The following is a 21,734-nucleotide window of genomic DNA, read 5'->3' as shown; positions in this document are numbered from 1 at the left end:
ACAGAGATAAAATTTTGACAAAATTTTCTATAGAGATAAAATTTTGAGAAAATTTTCTATAGAGATAACATTTTGAGAAAATTTTCGATAGAAATAAAATTTTGACAAAACTTTCTTTGGAAATAAGATTTTGACAGAATTTTCTATAGAAATAAAATTTTGAGAAAATTTTCTATAGAAATAAAATTTTGAAAAAAATTACTATAGAAATAAAATTTTGACAACATTTTCTATAGAAATAAAAATTTTGACAAAATTTTCATATAGAAATAAAATTTTGACAAAATTTTCTATAGAGATAAAATTTTGACAAAATGTTGACAAAATTTTCTATAGAAATAAAATTTTGATGAAATTTTCTATAGAGATACAATTGTGACAAAATTTTCTATAGAGATAAAATTTTGACAAAATTTTCTATAGAGATAAAATTTTGAAAAAATTTTCTATAGAGATAAAATTTTGAAAAAAAAATCTATAGAGATAAAAGTTTGACAAAATTCTCTATAGAGATAAAATTTTAGGAAAATTTTCTATGGAAATAAAATTTAGACAAAACTTTCTTTACAATTAACATTTTGACAAAATTTTCTATAGAAATGAAATGTGGACAAAATTTTCTATAGAAATAAAATTTAGACAAAACTTTCTTTACAATTAATATTTTGAAAAACTTTCTATAGAAATACAATTTTGACAAAATTTTCTATAGAAATAAAATTTTGACAAACTTTTCTATAGAAATAAAATTTTAATAAAATTTTCTTTGGAAATAAAATCTTGACAAAATTTTCTTTGAAAATAAGATTTTGACAGAATTTTCTATAGAAATAAAATTTTGAGAAAATTTTTTATAGAAATAAAGTTTTGACAAAAATTTGGTATAGAAATAACATTTTGACAAAATTCTCTATAGAAATAAAATTTTTACAAAATTTTCTATAGAAATAAAATTTTTACAAAATTTTCTATAGAAATAAAATTTTGACAAAATTTTCTATAGAAATACAATTTTGACAAAATTTTCTATAGAAATAAAAATTTGACAAAATTTTCTATAGAAATAAAATGTTGACAAAATTTTCTATAGAAATAAAATGTTGACAAAATTTTCTATAGGAATAAAATTTTGACAAAATTTTCTATAGAGATAAAATTTTGACAAAATTTTCTATAGAGATAAAATTTTGACAAAATTTTCTATAGAGATAAAATTTTGACAAAATTTTCTATAGAGATAAAATTTTGACAAAATTTTCTATAGAGATAAAATTTTGACAAAATTTTCTATAGAGATAAAATTTTGACAAACTTTTCTATAGAGATAAAATTTTCTATAGAGATAAAATTTTGACAAAATTTTCGATAGAGATAAAATTTTGACAAAATGTTCTATAGAGATACAATTTTGACAAAATTTTCTGTAGAGATAACATTTTGACAAAATTTTCTATAGAAATAAAATTTTGAGAAAATTTTCTATAGAGATAAAATTTTGAGAAAATTTTCTATAGAGATAAAATTTTCTATAGAGATAAAATTTTCTATAGAGATAAAATTTTCTATAGAAATAAAATTTTGACAAAATTTTCTATAGAAATAAAATTTTAACAAAATTTTCTATAGAATTAAAAATTTGACAAAACTTTCTATAAAATAAAATGTCTATAGAAATACAATTTTGACAACATTTTCCATAGAAATAAAATTTTGACAAAATTTTCTATAGTAATAAAATGTTGACAAAATTTTCTATAGAAATAAAATGTTGACAAAATTTTCTATAGAAATAAAATCATTTTATTCATTGTACCAGCAATGAAAATGTAAAGTATGGTTATACTGGGCAAATATTTGACAGAAATCAAAAAAAGAATTCGTCGCCGCCGTCAAACCAGCTAACATTTTTACCACATATTGAATATATTAATATCACAATAGGAGTATTTTCCAAAAATTCAGATATTTCAAAAGTGCTCCAGGACAAAAAAGTTCAATATTCTTTTTGGGCAAATATTTGCCTATACTATAGTTTTGCCCAATATCCAAGAAGCAAAGTTTCTAGATCACGGTCGCCACTCGTGCCAAAAATAATCTACGAAAATTTGAAGAAAAGTTTCCCACAATCTACCACATTTAAAAAATCCTTATTTTGATCAAATTTTTGAGGTTGATATATAAAATCTTTTTCTTCGAATGAATGAATAAATGATCCCTCTAATGAATGAATGAATGATCCCTATTAATGACAATTTGTTGGGTGTATAAACATCCCTTGAATTGTAAATGTGTAGAATTTTTAATGTTTTAACGATTTTTGCTTGCACAAACAATGGAAAGTTACTACTTTACAAAAAGAGGGAACTTACTCACCATGGACTTTGTATGATATAACACAAAAATTAATAAATTTTTAAACATATTGAATTTATAGAAAATTTAGTCAAAATTCTTCTCAAAATTTTATTTCTATAGAAATTTTTCTTAAAATTTTATTTCTATAGAATACTTTCCATTAATTACAATTTTAAACTTTCTCAAAATTATTTTTCCAAAAAAAAAATGTTAATTTAATTTCTATCGAAAATTTGTGCAAAATTTTATTTCTATAGAAAATTTGTGCAAAATTTTATTTCTACAGAAAATTTGGTCAAGATTTTATTTCTATAGAAAATTTGGTCAAAATTTTATTTCAATAGAAAATGTTCTCAAAATGTTATCTCTATGGCAAATTTTATTCATATTCTGTACAAAATTTGTCCAAGATTTCTTTTCTCAAAATTTTATCTCTATGGCAAATTTTATTCATACAGAAAATTGAAGTACCTAGTAATTGAAGAGGAATGTTTTGCAAAATCTACCAAAACTCTACCAATTTACGAAAGAGTAAAAAATCTACTATTTTTGATAGAATTCTACCAACTGTGGCAACCGTGTTCTAGATACGTTATTCAATGCATTTTGTACAAAGAAAAATAAAATTGCATGCATTTTCTATAATGGACAGAATTACAAATGAAGAATTCCAAATAGCAAAATATTTTCTTTAATAAAAAAAAAACATAAATTTTTACATAAAAAAATTCAACAAAATACTATTGCATATAAAAAGGAATTAAAGCAGTCGACGACTTATTTCTCTTGCACCCCGTCTATGTCACGATGCCACATATAACCTTTTATGGAAAAAAATTATTTTGTAATTAGCAATATATTGGCAGAACTAAGCTTTCAATGATCTACACATTGATCTACACTTACCACCATCATGACGATCCAAATTTTCATTTGAAGAATTTGATTTACTTTTATCCTCCATATAGAGTTTACCCCTTTGTAGGGTTACAAAGAAATCCACATCGCCCTCAAAGAAATATTCCCAATGATTGATTAATAAATCCACAATAATATTAACAGCCGATGAACTATTCACTTGGCCCATATAATCATCGGGATTATTCTCATCTTTACGAGGCCATAACATATTCGGTGACATTACAATGGCCAAATTGTGCGAACTCATTTTATTGTACTCCACATTTTGGGTAACAAGCCATAGGAATTTTGTCAGATAACGTAAATTATCATAATTGGCTTTGGGCAGTTTAGCCAAAGTGGCTTTTATGGCGACTTTACGATCCTCCTCGGAATGACGTTCAACAATTCGGATAAAGTCATCATAACATCTGTAGGTTAACAAAGGTTCAGGCAATTCCCTTAGATACAATTTGAGTATGGAACCAATAACATGGGGATCCTGATAGTCTGTCGATAGGGGTGTTTTAACATGTTGCGCTTCCAGAGCATGTTTCATACGTCTCAGTTTAGTACTGGCACAACCCACACGCAATAGACCCTCCTCATGGAGGCCATTCTCCACCAGACAGCAAACGCACAACTCAATGATATAGGATATTTCACGATTCGTTGATGACAAATGATCACTTAACGAGGTACCAAATCTTGATTTCACCGTTGACTCTATGATATCCTGAATATTGGCCAACGAAGTGTTGACCTTTGATAAAGCACGCTCATGATAATTTCTTTGGTTGAGCACATAGTCCCTTATGCAATGGACAATGACATCTTCTTTGGCTATTAGTTCAAACATTTGGGCAGCCCACATATCACGTTCCTTTTCCAATTTAACTTCACATTGTTCTTGTTGATCTTTAATGTTATTGATTTTGGCTTGAGGTTCATCTAAACGTTTGGCAGCCTAGAAAAACACAGGAAAAAGAAGAAAATAAGTAAGGAGGGAAATAAATCAATAATCTTGATGGGTTGTTGTAGCTTCTTATCAATCTTCGATTATTGTTTTGTGTGTTATTGTTCAACAATGCATTTTTATTGTATGTAAGTAAGTGAGTGAGTGAGCGAGTGAGTGAATGGATGAGGTTACGACGACCTAATAAAATTATTTAGCACTTGAGTCATAACAAAACAATGAATGAACACATGTTCCACATATTTAATATAGCTGTTGCCATACATTATTCGTTGCCTGTCCACTTTGGTTCAAAGGCTATGGCTTTATTATATATTGACATATATTTTGTTTTATTTTAAAGAAATTTTATTAGATTTAGCGATTACAAAAAATATCCTTATTTGTTGTACAAAAACCAATTTTTGATAACGTCCGTAAGGTTCATTTAAATACGCGAAGCTTTGACCAAATTTGGGAGCCACCATGGTGTAATGATTAGCATTCCTGTCTTGCATGGCCAGAGTCATGGGTTTAATCCCAATTTCAAGCGGACACCAAAAAGGAGTTTCTGTGGTGGATTATCCCCTCTCAGTAATGCAGGTGACTTTTCAGGTTGCTGGAAATAAAATTTTGACAAAATTTTCTATAGAAATAAAATTTTCTATGGAAAGAAACTTTTGACAAAATTTTCTATAGAAATAAAATCTTCTATGGAAATAAAATTATGACAAAATTTTCTATAGAAATAAAATTTTGACAAAATTTTCTATAGAAATAAAATTTTGTCAAAATTTTCTATAGAAATAAAATTTATAGAAATAAAACATTTTTTGCGTAAAAACTTGTTTAGTTACAAAAAAGTGAAGTGTTTTAAAAAATTTAGTTTATCCGGAGTTGGAGTCGAGCAAAATTTGTACGACTCCGACTCTAGCAAAATTTTCAGACTCCGACTCCACAGCCCTGGAATTATCCCCTCTCAGTAATGCTGATGACATTTCGGAGTGCTGGAAATAAAATTTTCTATAGAAATAACATTTTTAAATATTTTCTATAGAAATAAAATTTTGACAAAATTTTCTATAGAGCTAAAATTTTGAAATTTTTTTCTACAGAAATAACATTTTGACAACTTTTTCTATAGAAATAAAATGTTGACAAAATTTTCTATAGAAATTTTGACGAAATTTTCTATAGAAATAAAATTTTGACAAAATTTTCTATAGAAATAAAATTTTGACAAAATTTTCTATAGAAATAAGATTTTGACAATATTATTTTCTATAGAAATAAAATGTTGACAAAATGTTCTATAGAAATAAGATTTTGACAATATTATTTTCTATAGAAATAAAATGTTGACAAAATTTACTATAGAAATAATATTTTGACAAAATTTACTATAGAAATAAAATTTTGACAAAATTTTCTATAGAAATAAAATTTTGACAAAATTTTCTATAGAAATAAAATTTAGGCAAAATTTTCTATAGAAATAAGATTTTGACAATATTTTCTATAGAAATAAAATTTTGACAAAATTTACTATAGAAATAAAATTTTGACAATATTTTCTATAGAAATAAAATTTTGACAAAATTTACTATAGAAATAATATTTTGACAAAATTTACTATAGAAATAAAATTTTGACAAAATTTTCTATAGAAATAAAATTTTGACAAAATTTTCTATAGAAATAAAATTTTGACAAAATTTTCTATAGAAATAAAATTTTGACAAAATTTTCTATAGAAATAAGATTTTGACAATATTTTCTATAGAAATAAAATTTTGACAAAATGTTCTATAGAAATAAGATTTTGACAATATTTTCTATAGAAATAAAATTTTGACAAAATTTTCTATAGAAATAAAATTTTGACAAAATTTTCTATAGAAATAATATTTAGGCAAAATTTTTCATAGAAATAAAATTTTGGCAAATTTTTTATAGAAATAAAACTTTGTCAAAATTTTCTATAGAAATAAAATTTTGACAAAATTTCTACCACATTCCTCATCAGCATCCTCTACATCCAACCATCTTGCAGTCTATAGGGCTTTGCCCAAATAAATTTGACAAACATTCTTTGACAAAATTTTCTATAGAAATAAAATTTTGACAAAATGTTCTGGATCTGGAGTGCTAAGTCTGTATTGATTGTGAAAACACGATCCCCTGTACACAGAAAAACAAAACTCACGAACTTTTTTCCAATTAAAGTCTTAATTGGGGTTTAAAAAATATTAAAATAAAAATTTAATTGATTCAATAAAAAACTTTTTAATTGAAACAAAAATTAATAGTATCAATTATTTTTTAATTGGATCAATTAATTTTTTAGTTGACTTTCAATAAATTTTTTAATTGATTTCTGTGATTGAAGACATTTCAATTAACTATTAAGTTGATCAATTAATTTCGTGATTGAACACAAAAACTTGTTTTGTGTGTAAGAAACGCTTGAAAACGTTGTTTACTGAACTTCACCCATTCATGTACAGTTGCAGAACATCAGCACAGTTTCCGTGGACCAGTCTTTTTGAAGCCTTGGGAACCCTTACAAGAAAAGTCTGGAAGATTTTTTTTTACTGAACTTTACCCATCACGTACTGTTGCAGGATATCAACACTGTTTCCGCCAGGAAGACCAGCACTGCTCTAAGGAATTTTAAGCCGCCATTAACATTTGAGTTTTATTCTCCCGTATTTTCATCTTTTACATGATAAAACGCGGCTGTTATAATTAAGCCAGTCTGAGACGTCCAGGAGCTTAAGATGATTTTTTTCTCAAATATTTTTTTTTATTATTTGTAGAGTTTGTAAGGCTTGTAATAAAACAAATAAAATTGTGTTCCACCGTGGTGCAATGGCTAGCATGCCCGCCTTGCATACACAAGGTCGTGGGTTCGATTCTTGCTACGACCGAACACCAAAAAGTTTTTCAGCGGTGGATTATCCCACCTCAGTAATGCTGTTGACATTTCTGAGGTTTTCAAAGCTTCTCTAAGTGGTTTCACTGGAATGTGGAACGCCGTTCGGACTCGGCTATAAAAAGGAGGTCCCTTGTCATTGAGCTTAACATGGAATCGGGCAGCACTCAGTGATAAGAGAGAAGTTCACCACTGTGGTATCACAATGGACTGAATAGTCTATGTGAGCCTGATACATCGGGCTGCCACATAACCTAACCTAACCTAACCTAAATAAAATTGTAGTTTGTATAGTGTTTTATTCTCAAATCTTTCCAATATTTCGAACACCATCGTTGACCTTCTTCAAGAAAATTAACTTTAACAAAAGAAAATTTAACACAAATTAACTAAAAAAAACAAAAAACAAGTATATATTAAAATATTACAAACATTACTACCCACAAAAATTTTTTTCTGTTTCAATCACGAAATTAATTGATCCAATTAATTTTTTAATTGAAAAGTCTTTAATCACAGAAATGATAGTATCAATTAAAAAATTGATTGCAAGTTAATTAAAACATTAATTTATCCAATTAAAAAATTGATTGATACTATTAATTTTTGTGATTAATTTTTGTTTCAATTAAAAAATTTGTTGAATCAATTAAATTTTTAGTTGAATATTTTTTTAAACTCAATTAAGACTTTAATTGGAAAAATTTGCATTTTTAACTGGTGGTCTTGTTGTGATTTGCTCGCCACTACGTTTGAGTTCACACTGAAAGCTATTTCTTTTTACTGTATTTTTTAACTATATTTCTATATATTTATGTGCGCACAATGGTCCGTGTTTTATAATTTATTCTTTTTATGTCGGTACATTTATAATATGTAGATTTCTGGCATATATCTTCTTTTATGTTTGTTTTCCTGGGCTAAAATATCTATATTTTATAGATTAGGTTGATGTCCCGTTTTTTTCTATCCTTCTTTTTACAGGACCAACAATAACAAAAACAATCCTATAATTGCATCCTACAATTTCAACTTTCATAACACATTAAACTTATAGAGCTATATCTGCAATACAAAACCATTTTTTCAATAATTTAAAAGTTGACTCTTTCGAATATTTGTTCTTAATGCAGCTATGGGTTTTGCATTTCCCACATTTGTTTGTACTCTTATTTTATGTCCACAGTCACGAGTCAATTATTATCGCCATAAAACCATATGTGAATGTGATTGTTTGAATTGTAGCTGAAATTTGAGTCAATGCAATTTGGAGATGTGCCAAGACAACACACCCTAAGTCTGTTATACTATTCCAGTTTATGACAACCTCACGTTTTCTTTTTTAGATTTAGCATAGTTCACTCACCGCCATAATTCTGTGTGGGTTTGGTGTCACATTGATTGAATGAAGAAAAACGAAATGAAATATTCTTTCTCAACCCAGCACCTATTGGAGATAACTCAATTAGGTAACAATGGAAGAGATTATGTGTCAACACATAATCAACTGAATGACATCAATGGCGAAAAATTGATTCTGGAATGTGATTGAGATGGAATATGTAGATCATAAATTCATTTCAATCCATTACCTTTAAATTCAACTAATCTCTATTGGATCTCGCTTATACTGGGACTCCAAACGGAGACCTCATAATCTTAATTCTGTTCCCAATATTTTTGGTAACCAATTCCAAATCACACCTCGGGTTTTTGAACGCAGAAGAACTATGAGCACGAATGTGGTTAGCTACCGCTACCGCTTCACCACTAGAGTGTCCAAGGACCTTTTTTTTAAATCCTGGTTTCGGTTTTGAGACCCTTTAAAACCGGACTAAAAGTTGTAAAAATATTTTGTGGTTTCATCCATTTGTTTTTGGTACATCAGCTTGTATCCAAATCAAGGAACTCTGCGACTAGGATGAGACGTGTCCAGATTGATTTAAAGGGTGATTTGTTAAGAGCTTGATAACTTTTTTTAAAAAAAAAACGCATAAAATTTGCAAAATCTCATCGGTTCTTTATTTGAAACGTTAGATTGGTCCATGACATTTACTTTTTGAAGATAATTTCATTTAAATGTTGACCGCGGCTGCGTCTTAGGTGGTCCATTCGGAAAGTCCAATTTTAGGCAACTTTTTCGAGCATTTCGGCCGGAATAGCCCGAATTTCTTCGGAAATGTTGTCTTCCAAAGCTGGAATAGTTGCTGGCTTATTTCTGTAGACTTTAGACTTGACGTAGCCCCACAAAAAATAGTCTAAAGGCGTCAAATCGCATGATCTTGGTGGCCAACTTACCGGTCCATTTCTTGAGATGAATTGTTCTCCGAAGTTTTCCCTCAAAATGGCCATAGAATCGCGAGCTGTGTGGCATGTAGCGCCATCTTGTTGAAACCACATGTCAACCAAGTTCAGTTCTTCCATTTTTGGCAACAAAAAGTTTGTTAGCATCGAACGATAGCGATCGCCATTCACCGTAACGTTGCGTCCAACAGCATCTTTGAAAAAATACGGTCCAATGATTCCACCAGCGTACAAACCACACCAAACAGTGTATTTTTCGGGATGCATGGGCAGTTCTTGAACGGCTTCTGGTTGCTCTTCACTCCAAATGCGGCAATTTTGCTTATTTACGTAGCCATTCAACCAGAAATGAGCCTCATCGCTGAACAAAATTTGTCGATAAAAAAGCGGATTTTCTGCCAACTTTTCTAGGGCCCATTCACTGAAAATTCGACGTTGTGGCTCGTTAGTAAGTCTATTCATGATGAAATGTCAAAGCATACTGAGCATCTTTCTCTTTGACACCATGTCTGAAATCCCACGTGATCTGTCAAATACTAATGCATGAAAATCCTAACCTCAAAAGAATCACCCTTTAGTTTGGTTTGGTTAATTTGGACAAGCAAAAACGTGACGCGTGTCATGTGGCTCTTGGTTGCCGGTGGGACACACGTTAGCTACGCTGCTGTCAATCACTGATAAGTTGAGCCACAACTATCCTGATCTGCTGTAGGAGGTCTCTTCCCACCGTTGCTACGGGTGATGATCGAGCTCCGAGAATATGATTAACATTGTAGCTTCTCACCGCTTCAGCTACAGTATATCCATGAATCCTATTCAGACCTGTCTGGTATAGTGCTTAATCTGGCTCGTACACGTACGCTAATGTGGCAGCCGCTGGCTGATGAGCTGGATCTATCGGATCAATCCGGTGCATAGAACCTGCCACCGCGAGACTGATGTTGAACCTGGCTCTCTTTTGTAACGCAGGATTCGTGCTCTAGAAAGTGAAGATCAACCCTTACATTGCTGGCTGGTTGTCGCCCATCCACAAGATGGCGATTTGGACGGTTACTGCGATAAAAGCCCGGGAGATACTATTTTGACAACATGTAATTGTGTCTGCGCACAGAGATGATCTTTGTCTCCACACCCAAAGAAGGAATATGATCACATGTTTTAAGAGCAAAATATTATTTTTGGACGGGGAACATGTGACATGTTTGTCGCAACTATGTTATGTTCTCGAAAATTATGTACCTGATTTCGGCAATCAAGTATATGTTTGCGACAAAAATGTTCCTTGTTCACCGTCAAAAAATATCAAATTTTAGTAGTGAAACAACTGGTAAGATCCCTAAATTCCACATACGACAGGGGCCCGCACAGATAATTTATTATCCAACGTTTAGATCCTGGCGGTAGGTACGTGTTCTCGATGTGCTCGAACAGTCTGGCATGATTGATTGTATCGAATGCCTTCGATAGGTCAAATGCTACGAGGACCGGCCTGCGTCACGGCTTGAACTGGATGAGTTCTCTATTTATGCATGCAAAGCTGTTGTATTACGCAGAATATAAGGCTAGAGAGAGAAGTGAGATCGCTTTCTACAAATCGTCCTTGCTCGAGTCTTTGCTTGGCTTCAGTTGTGGTATCAGCCAGATACCCAGATACTTTAGTATAAGCATAGAAATTCCGTTGGAGCCCAGCGTCTTGAATGTTTTTGCGCTGTATATTACATTTGGACTGGGCTTAATTTGTGGTGTATCGGTGGCTCGGATACCACGGGTGCGACGAATGATTCTCCTTTTCACTCTATTACTCTCAGGATGCTCAGTAAACTGCCGTTTAAAAAACCTCAAGTATCTATTCTATCGGTCACCGTCACATCACTAAAGGCAATTGAGATCCCATCATCCCTTGTAGCATGGATCCCTTCGGGCGCTCTAACCGATGACCACAACTTACCTGGGTCAGTGCATAGGTTACATTGCTTTAGGTGCTCAAGCCATGTGTTCCGCTTGTGCTCGTCGACTATCCTACTAATTACCTCTAGATTCAGTTCCCTTATTCTTGGATAAGCATGACGGCGTTCATCGTGCTTGTCTGCGAATCCCGTCGCTTCTGCAGGGAAATTTAACCCCACCTGGGCAATGCGAAGAAAGCAGCTGCTGCGTTGATCATGTCCCGGAATATCCACTGGGCAACATTAAAATAAGTGGGGGAAGGGAGCTCCATGAAACGGCGGCCTTTAAATTCTATGAAACTTCCCAGTTGCTTTTCTTTTGGTTGATGAAAGTCTGATGTTCAGAGGTTACGGAATCGGAGGGTCGGTCAATGGTGAGAATTATGGGGAGGTGGTCTGACCTCAGTGAAATTACGGGTTGCATTATTCATCTAAGGATGTATCTGGCGAATTGCTGCTATCATCCATAATTCTAATGTGGCCTCTTCGTTCACCGTGCAAAATGTGGGGTCATCTATCTGCTCTGCCAAAGCTATGTCTCTCTGGTCATTACCCAGGAGAGAATACCAAAGTTCATTCAAAGTTGGTGACATTTCTGAGTGTTTCAAAGATTCTCTAAGTGGTTTCACTGCAATGTGATACGCCGTTAGGACTCGCCTATAAAAGGAGGACCTGTCATTGAGCTTAATATAGAATCGGGCTGCATTCAGTGATAAGAGAGAAGTTCACCACTGTAGTATCACAATGGACTGAATAGTCTAAGTGAGCCTGAAATATGTTATCGTGCTGCAACTATACTTCACCGAACCTAACCATCGCAATGGCTCAAGCTACATATGACATTTAGCTTTTGCCTCTTGGATCGGAGCGACCCATAAAATCACAATCCCACTAATCTTACCTCGGAACCCGTTATAATTAAATTGCAAAAAAATGCACTTTCCGTAACTGGTCAAATAATATTCAGCGATAGATGGGAAGTAACAGTGCTCCTGTAGCGATGTTTCACCGGTTACACTTCGTCGAAATCGAACCATGGTGATTTTGGTTTTGCAGACTGAACAGTCACACAAAAAATTTTTTTCTGATTCAATCACGAAATTAATTGATCCAATTAATTTTTTAATTGAAATGTCTTCAATCACGAAAATGATAGTATCAATCACAGTTTTAATTGGGCATAGAAAAAAATCTTGATTAAAAAATTAATTGATTTCATTACCAAATTTCAATTAATTTTTTAATTGATTCAATTAAAAATTTAATTGATGTTGATTGCAAAACTCAATTAATTTATTAATTAAAAAAAGGTAACTATTTTCAATTACCTTTTGAATTGGCTTAGAATTTTTATTGGATTAACAATTGATTGTTAAAAAAAAAAATTAATTAAAAATTTAAAAAAATGTTAATCACTTTTTTAACTGACTTAGTCTTCCGAATATGATTAAAAGTTTATTGTATCAATTAACTTTTTAATTAAAAATTTTAAAATTTTCAATCATTGACTTAATTAACTTAATGTTTCTATCTTGATTAAAAAGTTAATTGTACCAATTAATTTATTAATTGAAAAAAAATTCAACTTCAATTAACTTTTTAATTGGAAATATTTTGGTGATATTTTTTTCTGTGGTACCATAGTCCGGGGTTTTCATGTACCCCGTCTCAGACCTAAAGAAAACGGAGAAGGCTCCCCTGGATGCACCTCCTCCAAAACTAAAAGACGTACGAAACACGAACACTGATGTGGCAGCCGCTGGCGGATGAGCTTTACCCATCCCATGGGATTGTGGACTAAAAGTCATAGTTGCAAACGATTTTTAGGTCTACTTTTCTGTTTTATCGAAGAATAATAAACCTTATTCGAAATTAAACGATCAAGTCGAATTGTCTAGTCAAACATGGACATTGGGCAAAAACGACTAATCAGCTTTAGTCTCGGTATGCGCAAAGAATATTGAATGTATAGTGTTCAAGCCTTGGCATATGACCATTATTCTGACTCTACCAATGCACACCGACGTGGAACTAAAACCAAAACAAAAGATGAATACTGTCACAGTATTGACATAATTGATTCTTTACAAAACACCGAGTATACACACAAAAAAATTTTTTTCTGGTTCAATCACGAAATTAATTGATCCAATTAATTTTTTAATTGAAATGTCTTCAATCACAGAAATGATAGTATCAATTAAAAAATTAATTGAAGGTCAATTAAAAAATTAATTGACCCAATTAAAAAATTAATTGATACTATTAATTTTTGTGATTGACTTTTGTTTCAATTAAAAAATTTGTTGAATCAATTAAATTTTTAATTGAATATTTTTTAAAACTCAATTAAAATTTTAATTGGAAAAATTTTCGTGAAATTTTTTTCTGTGTACATATGGTGTAATAGTTGTCATAATTTGTTAACATACTTATCATAATTGTGGTCATACCATAAGACATGATAAGAATTAAAAATGCCCCTTATAGAGCATCAACTAAAAATGGAATTTTCGAATAACAAAAACTTTCAGACAGGCAGATAGATGTATGTCTTTTTTTTTGTTGAATACATTCCCACACTGTGATAAAAAAAAATTTCAATTCTAATTAAATGAACGTATATAAGTATGTACTATATAACTATTTTTAGATAAATATTTTTTTTTATCAAAATACCTGAGACGCACGTTTGCCCCACACAAATTGCCAATTATCGATAATTCAGTTTTGTTTTTAATTTCCTTTCATCAAATGACACTTTGTTCAAATATTCCATGAATTGTTTCTTATCATAGGCGTCACTTTGATTACGGAATTAAAATGCTAAAGGGAAAAACAAGTCGGCATTCCTCATGATTATTATTATTCTAAATCATCCCATAACAAAATTCAAATAGCCATGAAATACTTTTTTCGTTCGATGTTAAATTAAATAATAAATTTTTTTATAAAAATTTTCTGTCGTAAGGAGGCGAGAAATTAGTTTTGACATAGGATGGTAAAATTCTTACGATGAATTTCATTGTGTTCTCACCTAAACTTCTATATGTCGGTATGCTCTAAATGCATACGCTTCGATAGTTTAATGAATATCAATGGAGAGAATGTGTAACATAGAAAGTCTACAACAAGCCCATAACTAAGGCAATAAAGACCATGTCAACCAGAGGTTTGGAGACGATACTGGACTTAATACCTGTAGAGGTTCAGATCAAAAGCGTAGCCGCCATGGCTGGAATTGAAGATGTTGGTAGATTGGACACGAAACATGACTAACCTTCTAAGTATAATAGGGGAGACGGTGGGTGAAATGGCGGATGCCGCAAAAATATGTGATCCTATCCGACGCCAGTAAATGGTCCTGGGAGAATGGGACCCAGAACTGATATCAGAGGAAAATAACTGCTACGCCGATGGATCCAATTCCGATTTCACAATCCTACGGGCAGAATTACGTGCCATAACGAAATTTGTTAAATGGTTACATTGATGGATCGACGTTGGGTGAGAGGACGGAAAGAGGGATCCTATTTCAATTACCGGACCACATCACAATCCTGCGAGCAGAACTGCTCAGAAATATCACCAGGACACAAAAACTGATCATCGTCACATATTACCGGAGGGCAATAGCAGACATACGGGTCGATCGCGAACCGTATGTCAACGAATCTTCGGGAAGCAGCAGGATCCGCATCATATGGGTGCCGGGACATGGCGGAATAAGAAGAAACGTAAAGGCAAATGAACTGGCGATAATAGCTAGAACACCGAGGAAGTGAACTTAGAGAACGCAAAGCCAGTAGAGGCAACGAGGGCCGAGTTGGTCGGGAGACACATAAAGCGATGTGGACCAATGAAATGCGGCCGGAAGGACAACGGAAATACTATGGGGTGACCGAGATAAGAAAGACTCAAGATCTACTCAAGGAGAGTAGGGCGATAGTCAGGAGGATCGTGGGAATAATGATCGGGCACCTAGAATTGAGAGCACATCTGTGTCGAATAGGAGCAGCAGATGATGTAGTCCATGTAGGACGTGTTTGGAAGATGATGAGACTTGGTACAATTCCTTTGTCACTGCCATGCCTTTACTAGGAGAAGAGTAAACTATATCGGTGAAGAGGTGATTCGGGAACTGACCCAGATTGGAAACAGATTGGATAATTCGTTACGACACCCAGAGCTGCTGCAAAAAAAGGATACAGCGTACAACAATACAAACACGTAAGCGTAGGCTATGTCAAGCAACATGAGACAGAGCAATCTGAATCCTCTTTTCAATCTAACCTAACCTAAGTATCACAATTGTGCCAGTTCCCCTTGTGTCAATATAGGGACAATTTCCACTGATTTCCAGATGTCCAAAGCAACGAGATCTCATTTTTGTTTTCTCATCAAACATAAAATAGTTATCGAAATCAGATACACAATGTCCGAGACAATTACATGGTTGCGACAAACACGTTACATGTTCACCATCCACAAACAACATTTTGCTCTAGGAGGTGATCATATTCCTTCTCTGGGCGTACATGACCGTTATCTATAATGGACACAAAGTAATACACGAAGAATTTTATTATGATTCGATTGTTCATGCTGTAAAGTTTAGTCTTCCGAACCGTGAATAGATTCCTGTCTATTTCATCTGCGACTTCAATAATCTTCCTTGTCAGCCCCTTTGTAATTTCATTGAATGATCTTGAGAGCGTTCATCTGGTTCCTATTAATTGTGAGGGCCCTATCCTAGGCTAATCTGGCAGAATAGCTCAATGGTAACACTCACTGCACATTACGGAGCAAGCTTCGCTGGTCACAGATCGTCAATAGACTTGATATATGGTCTTGGATTGCTTTGAATGTCGCAACAGTGTAAAAAGGAAACAAGCTCAACAACATCCGGTGTATATTGATAAAAGTTTTTGAGGACTCACACAAATTGGACACAGTCTCTCACCTCTTTGAGTCCCGAGCAAAGCCATTGTACTCAATCTTAACACTAGCTCTGTTTGGGACTGATCCTTAATAAACTGGAATATATCCAGTCTTGGATTGCTTTAAAGGTCACTGGCACATAGGAGGAGACTGAGCGGACTAGACCCATAAGTGGCAAAAAGTAAAAAAAATGGCAGGTTCTTAGTTTTACGCACACTAATAGAAAAAATTACGTTCCAAAATCGTGAACGGACGGTAACAAAATGAAACGGAAACGTTCACGAAAAATCAAAACGGAATGTTCACAGTTTCATCCACGGGCGTTAACGATTTCATGAACGGCTTTCGTTTTTCTTTGGCCATGAAATGTCTTAAAATATCCCTTAGATGTGCTTATGGCAACTCTGTCGGTGGTGCAATGCCCTAAGGCGAATGTTAGCGCGTATGGTGCAGCCAATCCAAGTTCGAGTCACGGTAGTGGAGTTTTTTTTATAAATTCCTAACCATTACGTTTTCAGATCATGAACGCTGGTTGTTGTTTTGACAACGCATGGTGTCATTTTATAGTTGTCAGATTGAGACCGTCTATTCTCCGTTTAACACCAAATGTGTGTTGATTCAATTTCATGAACGGATTGTTTTGAAATGAACATGCAGTTCATGATTTTTTCTATGGGTGCACATTTGATAAAAAAATGGGATTATTCTTAAGCCTTGGTAATATTTGCTCAGAATGGAAATCTTTTGACAAAAATCTTAGATAAAAACTTTAGAAATGTAGTTTAATTAAAATATAAAGGGTGATACGGTCAAAATTTGGTCAATATAAACTCGATCTATTTCTTTCAATTTTGCATTTAAAAAACCTGAACACCCCTCATTTTGAAGGTGTGTGTGTGTAGAATGTTGTTCCGCTCCGGAAGCCGCTGACACGACAAAGAGAGTTGCCGGTAGTTGCAAGCGAGACCCTAACCTCTCTCTCCGAGATGCCGCAAATAAGCTGGGTGTATCGTCTTCAACCGTGCATCGAGCCAAAAAACGAGCCGGACTATCGACTTACAAGAAGGTAGTGACTTCAAATCGCGATGATAAACAAAATACGACGGCCAAAAGCGCGATCCCGGAGGCTGTACACGACGATGCTGACGAAGTTTGACTACGTGGTAATGGACGAAGAAACCTACGTCAAAGCCGACTACAAGCAGCTTCCGGGACAGGAGTTTTATACGGCAAAAGGAAGGGGAAAGGTAGCAGATATTTTCAAGCACATAAAACTGTCAAAGTTCGCAAAGAAATATCTGGTTTGGCAAGCCATCTGTACCTGTGGCTTGAAAAGCAGCATTTTCATAGCTTCCGGGACTGTCAACCAAAAAATTTACGTGAAAGAGTGTTTGAATAAACGTCTGCTGCCTTTCCTGGAGAAACACGGTTGTTCCGTACTGTTTTGGCCGGATTTGGCATCTTGCCATTACGGTAAAAAGGCCATGGAGTGGTACGCCGCCAACAACGTGCAGGTGGTTCCCAAGGACAAGAACCCTCTCAACACGCCAGAGCTCCGTCCAATTGAACCTATTGTCAAGCGGAACCTAAAGAAGACCAAAAAACTGCTAAGGACGAGCAGCAGTTCAAGGCAAACTGGCTTTCTGCGGCAAAGAAGGTGGACAAGGTTGCTGTACAAAATCTGATGGCAGGTGTCAAGCGTGAGGCCCGGCAATTCGGATTTGGAAAAGCGAAAGCCTAACGAATATTTTTCCTGAATTTTATACCAATTGAACTTGAAAAAGAAATTTAATTTGATTTTTTAAATAAACGATTTCACCGATTTACATGCGTTTTCCCTTGACCAAATTTTGACTGTATCACCCTTTAGGAGGAGACTGAGCAGACTAGACCCATAAGTGGATAGAAAAAATTACGTTCCAAAATCGTGAACGGACGGTAACAAATGAGGTTAGGTGGCAGCCCGATATATCAGGCTCTCTTAGACTATTCAGTCCATTGTGATACCACCACTTCTCTCTTATAACTGAGTGCTGCCCGATTCCATGTTAAGTGAAACCACTTAGAGAAGCTTTGAAACACTCAGAAATGTCACAAGCATTCTGAGGTGGGATAATCCACCGCTGTAAAACTTTTTGGTGTTCGGTCGAAGCAGGAATCGAACCCATGACCATGTGTATGCAAGGCGAGCATGCTAACCATTTCTCCATGGGGGCTCCCGACACAAAATGAGAACGGAAACGTTCACGAAAAATTAAAACGGAATGTTCACGGTTTCGTCCACGGGCGTTAACGATTTCATGAACGGTTTTCGTTTTTTTTTTTTTTTGTCTTAAAATATTCGTTAGACATTGTTATGGCAAATCCGTTGGTGGTGCAATGCGCTAAGGCGAATGTTAGCGCGTATGGTGCAGCCAATCCAAGTTCGAGTCACGGTAATGGAGTTTTTATACCCTGCGCCACACTGTGGAACAGGTTATTATAAGTTAGTGCATATGTTTGCAACACCCAGAAGGAGACGAGATAGACACATGGTGTCATTGGCAAAAATGCTCAGGGTGAGCTCCTGAGCCGATATAGCCATGACCGTCTGTCCGTGAACACATTTTTGTAATCAAAGTCTAGGTCGCAGTTTTAGTTCAATCGACTTGAAAATTGGCACAAGTATGTGTTTTGGCTCAGAATAGAACCCTATTGATTTTGGAAGAAATCGGTTCAGTTTTAGATATAGCTCGATATGGACTTATATGGCCCCAGAAGCCAGAGTTTTACCCTAGTTTGCTTAAAATTTTGCACAAGAAGAAAAATTAGTACTATAGTTAAGTGTGCCAAATTTTATTGAAATCGGTTCAGATTTAGATATATCTCACATATATATCGTTCGCCCTATTTACACTCATATGACCACAGAGGCCAATTTTTAACTCCGATTTAGTTGAAATTTTGCACAGGGAGTAGAATTAGCATTGTAGCTATGCGTGCCAAATTTGGTTGAAATCAGTTCAGATTTAGATATAGCTCCCATAGATATGATTTTCTGATTTCGACAAAAATGGTCAAAATACCAACATTTTCCTTGTAAAATCGCCACTGCTTAGTTTATAAACTTTTCTTTTCGCTAATACAAATTGTTCTGCTAATTGATTTGCATTCCATCAATTTAAAATTCAATCATAAATATATAGAAATTTGTGTGCAATAATCCACTTACCTCATAACTCCTTGTTAAAGATGCATACTCTTGTAATGTACGCGACACATTACGCTTCAATGTTGAGATCTCTTGTATTTCCTTGTCTAAAATTAATTTAAGACGCCGCACCACTTTACATTCTGTCTCCAATTCACTGTCGACAATGCATTCAGCCAATGACTTTTCAAGATCGCCTGCGTGCAGTTAAATTCCATAGGCAGAAGAGATGACACAAGACAAGACAAAATAAATTAGAGAAGAAATAATCAAATTGTAAGAGAAATAAATGACGGGATGAAAAAAACAAAAACAACAACAAACACATCTAAAAATGCTAAAGAAGATGGATGATGGAGATATAATGATGATGGAGCATAAACTAAATATTCACTACAAGTCCACCAGACATTCAACCATCCATCCATCCATTTATAAAAATGCATTCGTAATGACAGGAAATGTGTATTAAAATACCAACACACGACAATCAAAGGTCTCTAATGATTTGCTCTTCATTGAAATGGCACTTTCAAAATATTATGTTATTTGCAAAAAAAAAAAAACATGAAGGTCAAACAATTTTGAGTACAATTTTGATATCACAATGGACTGAATAGTCTAAGTGAGCCTGAAATTTAATCGGGCTGCCACTTTAACCTTTGATAAGGAACCATTTTGAAGAAGTTCACCACTGTGGTATCACAATAGGAGCCACCGTGGTGCAACGGTTAGCAAGCCCGCCTTGCATACATAAGGTCGTGGGTTCGATTCCTGCTTCGACCGAACACCAAAAAGTTTTTCAGTGGTGGATTAACCCACCTCCGTAATGCTGGTGACATTTCTGAGGGTTTCAAAACTTCTCTAAGTGGTTTCACTGCAATGTGGAACGCCGTTCGGACTCAGCTATAAAAAGGAGGTCCCTTGTCATTGAGCTTAACATGGAATCGGGCACAATGGACTGAATAGTCTAATTGAGGCTGATACATAGGGCTGCCACCTAACCTAACCTATCACAATGGACTGAATTGTCTAAGTGAGCCTGAAATAACGGGCTGCCACTATATTTAACTTAACCTATTAAACCCCCTTCAGCATTCTATCGTGGTGCGTATAAAAACATAGACTTGTTTAAATTGCTAACACTTTGCAGCATCTAGTCGTTAAATTCTTTTTCCTATCTTTTACATTTCACTCACCAAAAATTTAAATCAAACTAAAAAGTTATTTTTATCAATTTACTACTTTCGCTAAAAGTTTACCGCCTTTCCATGATTGGATGATGATAGCGCGATACCCTTTTACGGTAAATTAAAACTGATAACGTCATTTTGTTATATGAACTAAAATTATGTAGAGAAATTAAGTGTGAAGTATACGAGGGCGGTTCGGAAAATTCTTAGCCTATCAATGAAAGAGAATAGTTAGTTTTTCAAAAATATTTTTATACCCTCCACCATAGGATGGGGGTATATTCACTTTGTCATTCCGTTTGTAACACATCGAAATATTGCTCTAAGACCCCATAAAATATATATATTCTGGGTCGTGGTGAAATTCTGAGTCGATCTGAGTATGTCCGTCCGCCCGTCCGTCCATCCGTCTGTTGAAATCACGCTAACTTCCGAACGAAAGAAGCTATCGACTTGAAACTTGGCACAAGTAGTTGTTATTGATGTAGGTCGGATGGTATTGCAAATGGGCCATATCGGTCCACTTTCACGTATAGCCCCCATATAAACGGACCCCCCAAATTTGGCTTGCAGACCCTCTAAGAGAAGCAAATTTCATCCGATCCAGCTGAAATTTGGTACATGGTGTAGTATATGGTCTCTAATGACCATGCAAAAATTGGTTCACATCGGTCCATAATTATATATAGCCCACATATAAACCGATCCCCCGATTTGCCTTTCGGAGCCTCTAAGAGAAGAAAATTTTATCCGATCTGGCTGAAATTTGGTACATGGTGTTAGTATAAAGGATGATACGGTCAAAATTTGGTCAAGGGAAAACGCATGTAAATCGGTGAAATCGTTTATTTAAAAAATCAAATTAAATTTCTTTTTTAAGTTCAATTAGTATAAAATTCAGGAAAAATATTCAGTTAGGCTTTCGCTTTTCCAAATCCGAATTGCCGGGCCTCACGCTTGACACCTGTCATCAGATTTTGTACAGCCACCTTGTCCACCTTCTTCGCCGCAGAAA

General features: G+C 34.1%; 1 protein-coding gene across 1 annotated transcript in view; it reads right to left on the bottom strand.

Annotated features, from left to right (window-relative positions):
• The window catches only part of RhoGAP92B (Rho GTPase activating protein at 92B), a 42,164-nt gene that overhangs the window by 2,643 nt on the left and 17,787 nt on the right, over positions 1-21,734 (bottom strand). Inside the window, exons 3-4 of the mRNA XM_075289948.1 lie at positions 19,548-19,723; positions 3,262-4,222 (exon numbers count right to left, since the gene is read on the bottom strand). Coding sequence (XP_075146063.1) covers positions 3,262-4,222; positions 19,548-19,723 — 1,137 coding nt within the window. The remainder of the gene's footprint in view (positions 1-3,261; positions 4,223-19,547; positions 19,724-21,734) is intronic.

The sequence above is a fragment of the Haematobia irritans genome, chromosome 1 (assembly GCF_050003625.1).
Source record: "Haematobia irritans isolate KBUSLIRL chromosome 1, ASM5000362v1, whole genome shotgun sequence".
NCBI lineage: Eukaryota > Metazoa > Arthropoda > Insecta > Diptera > Muscidae > Haematobia > Haematobia irritans.
The sequence above is the reverse complement of the archived record's forward strand: the minus strand, read 5'-3'. Positions and strand labels throughout refer to the sequence as shown.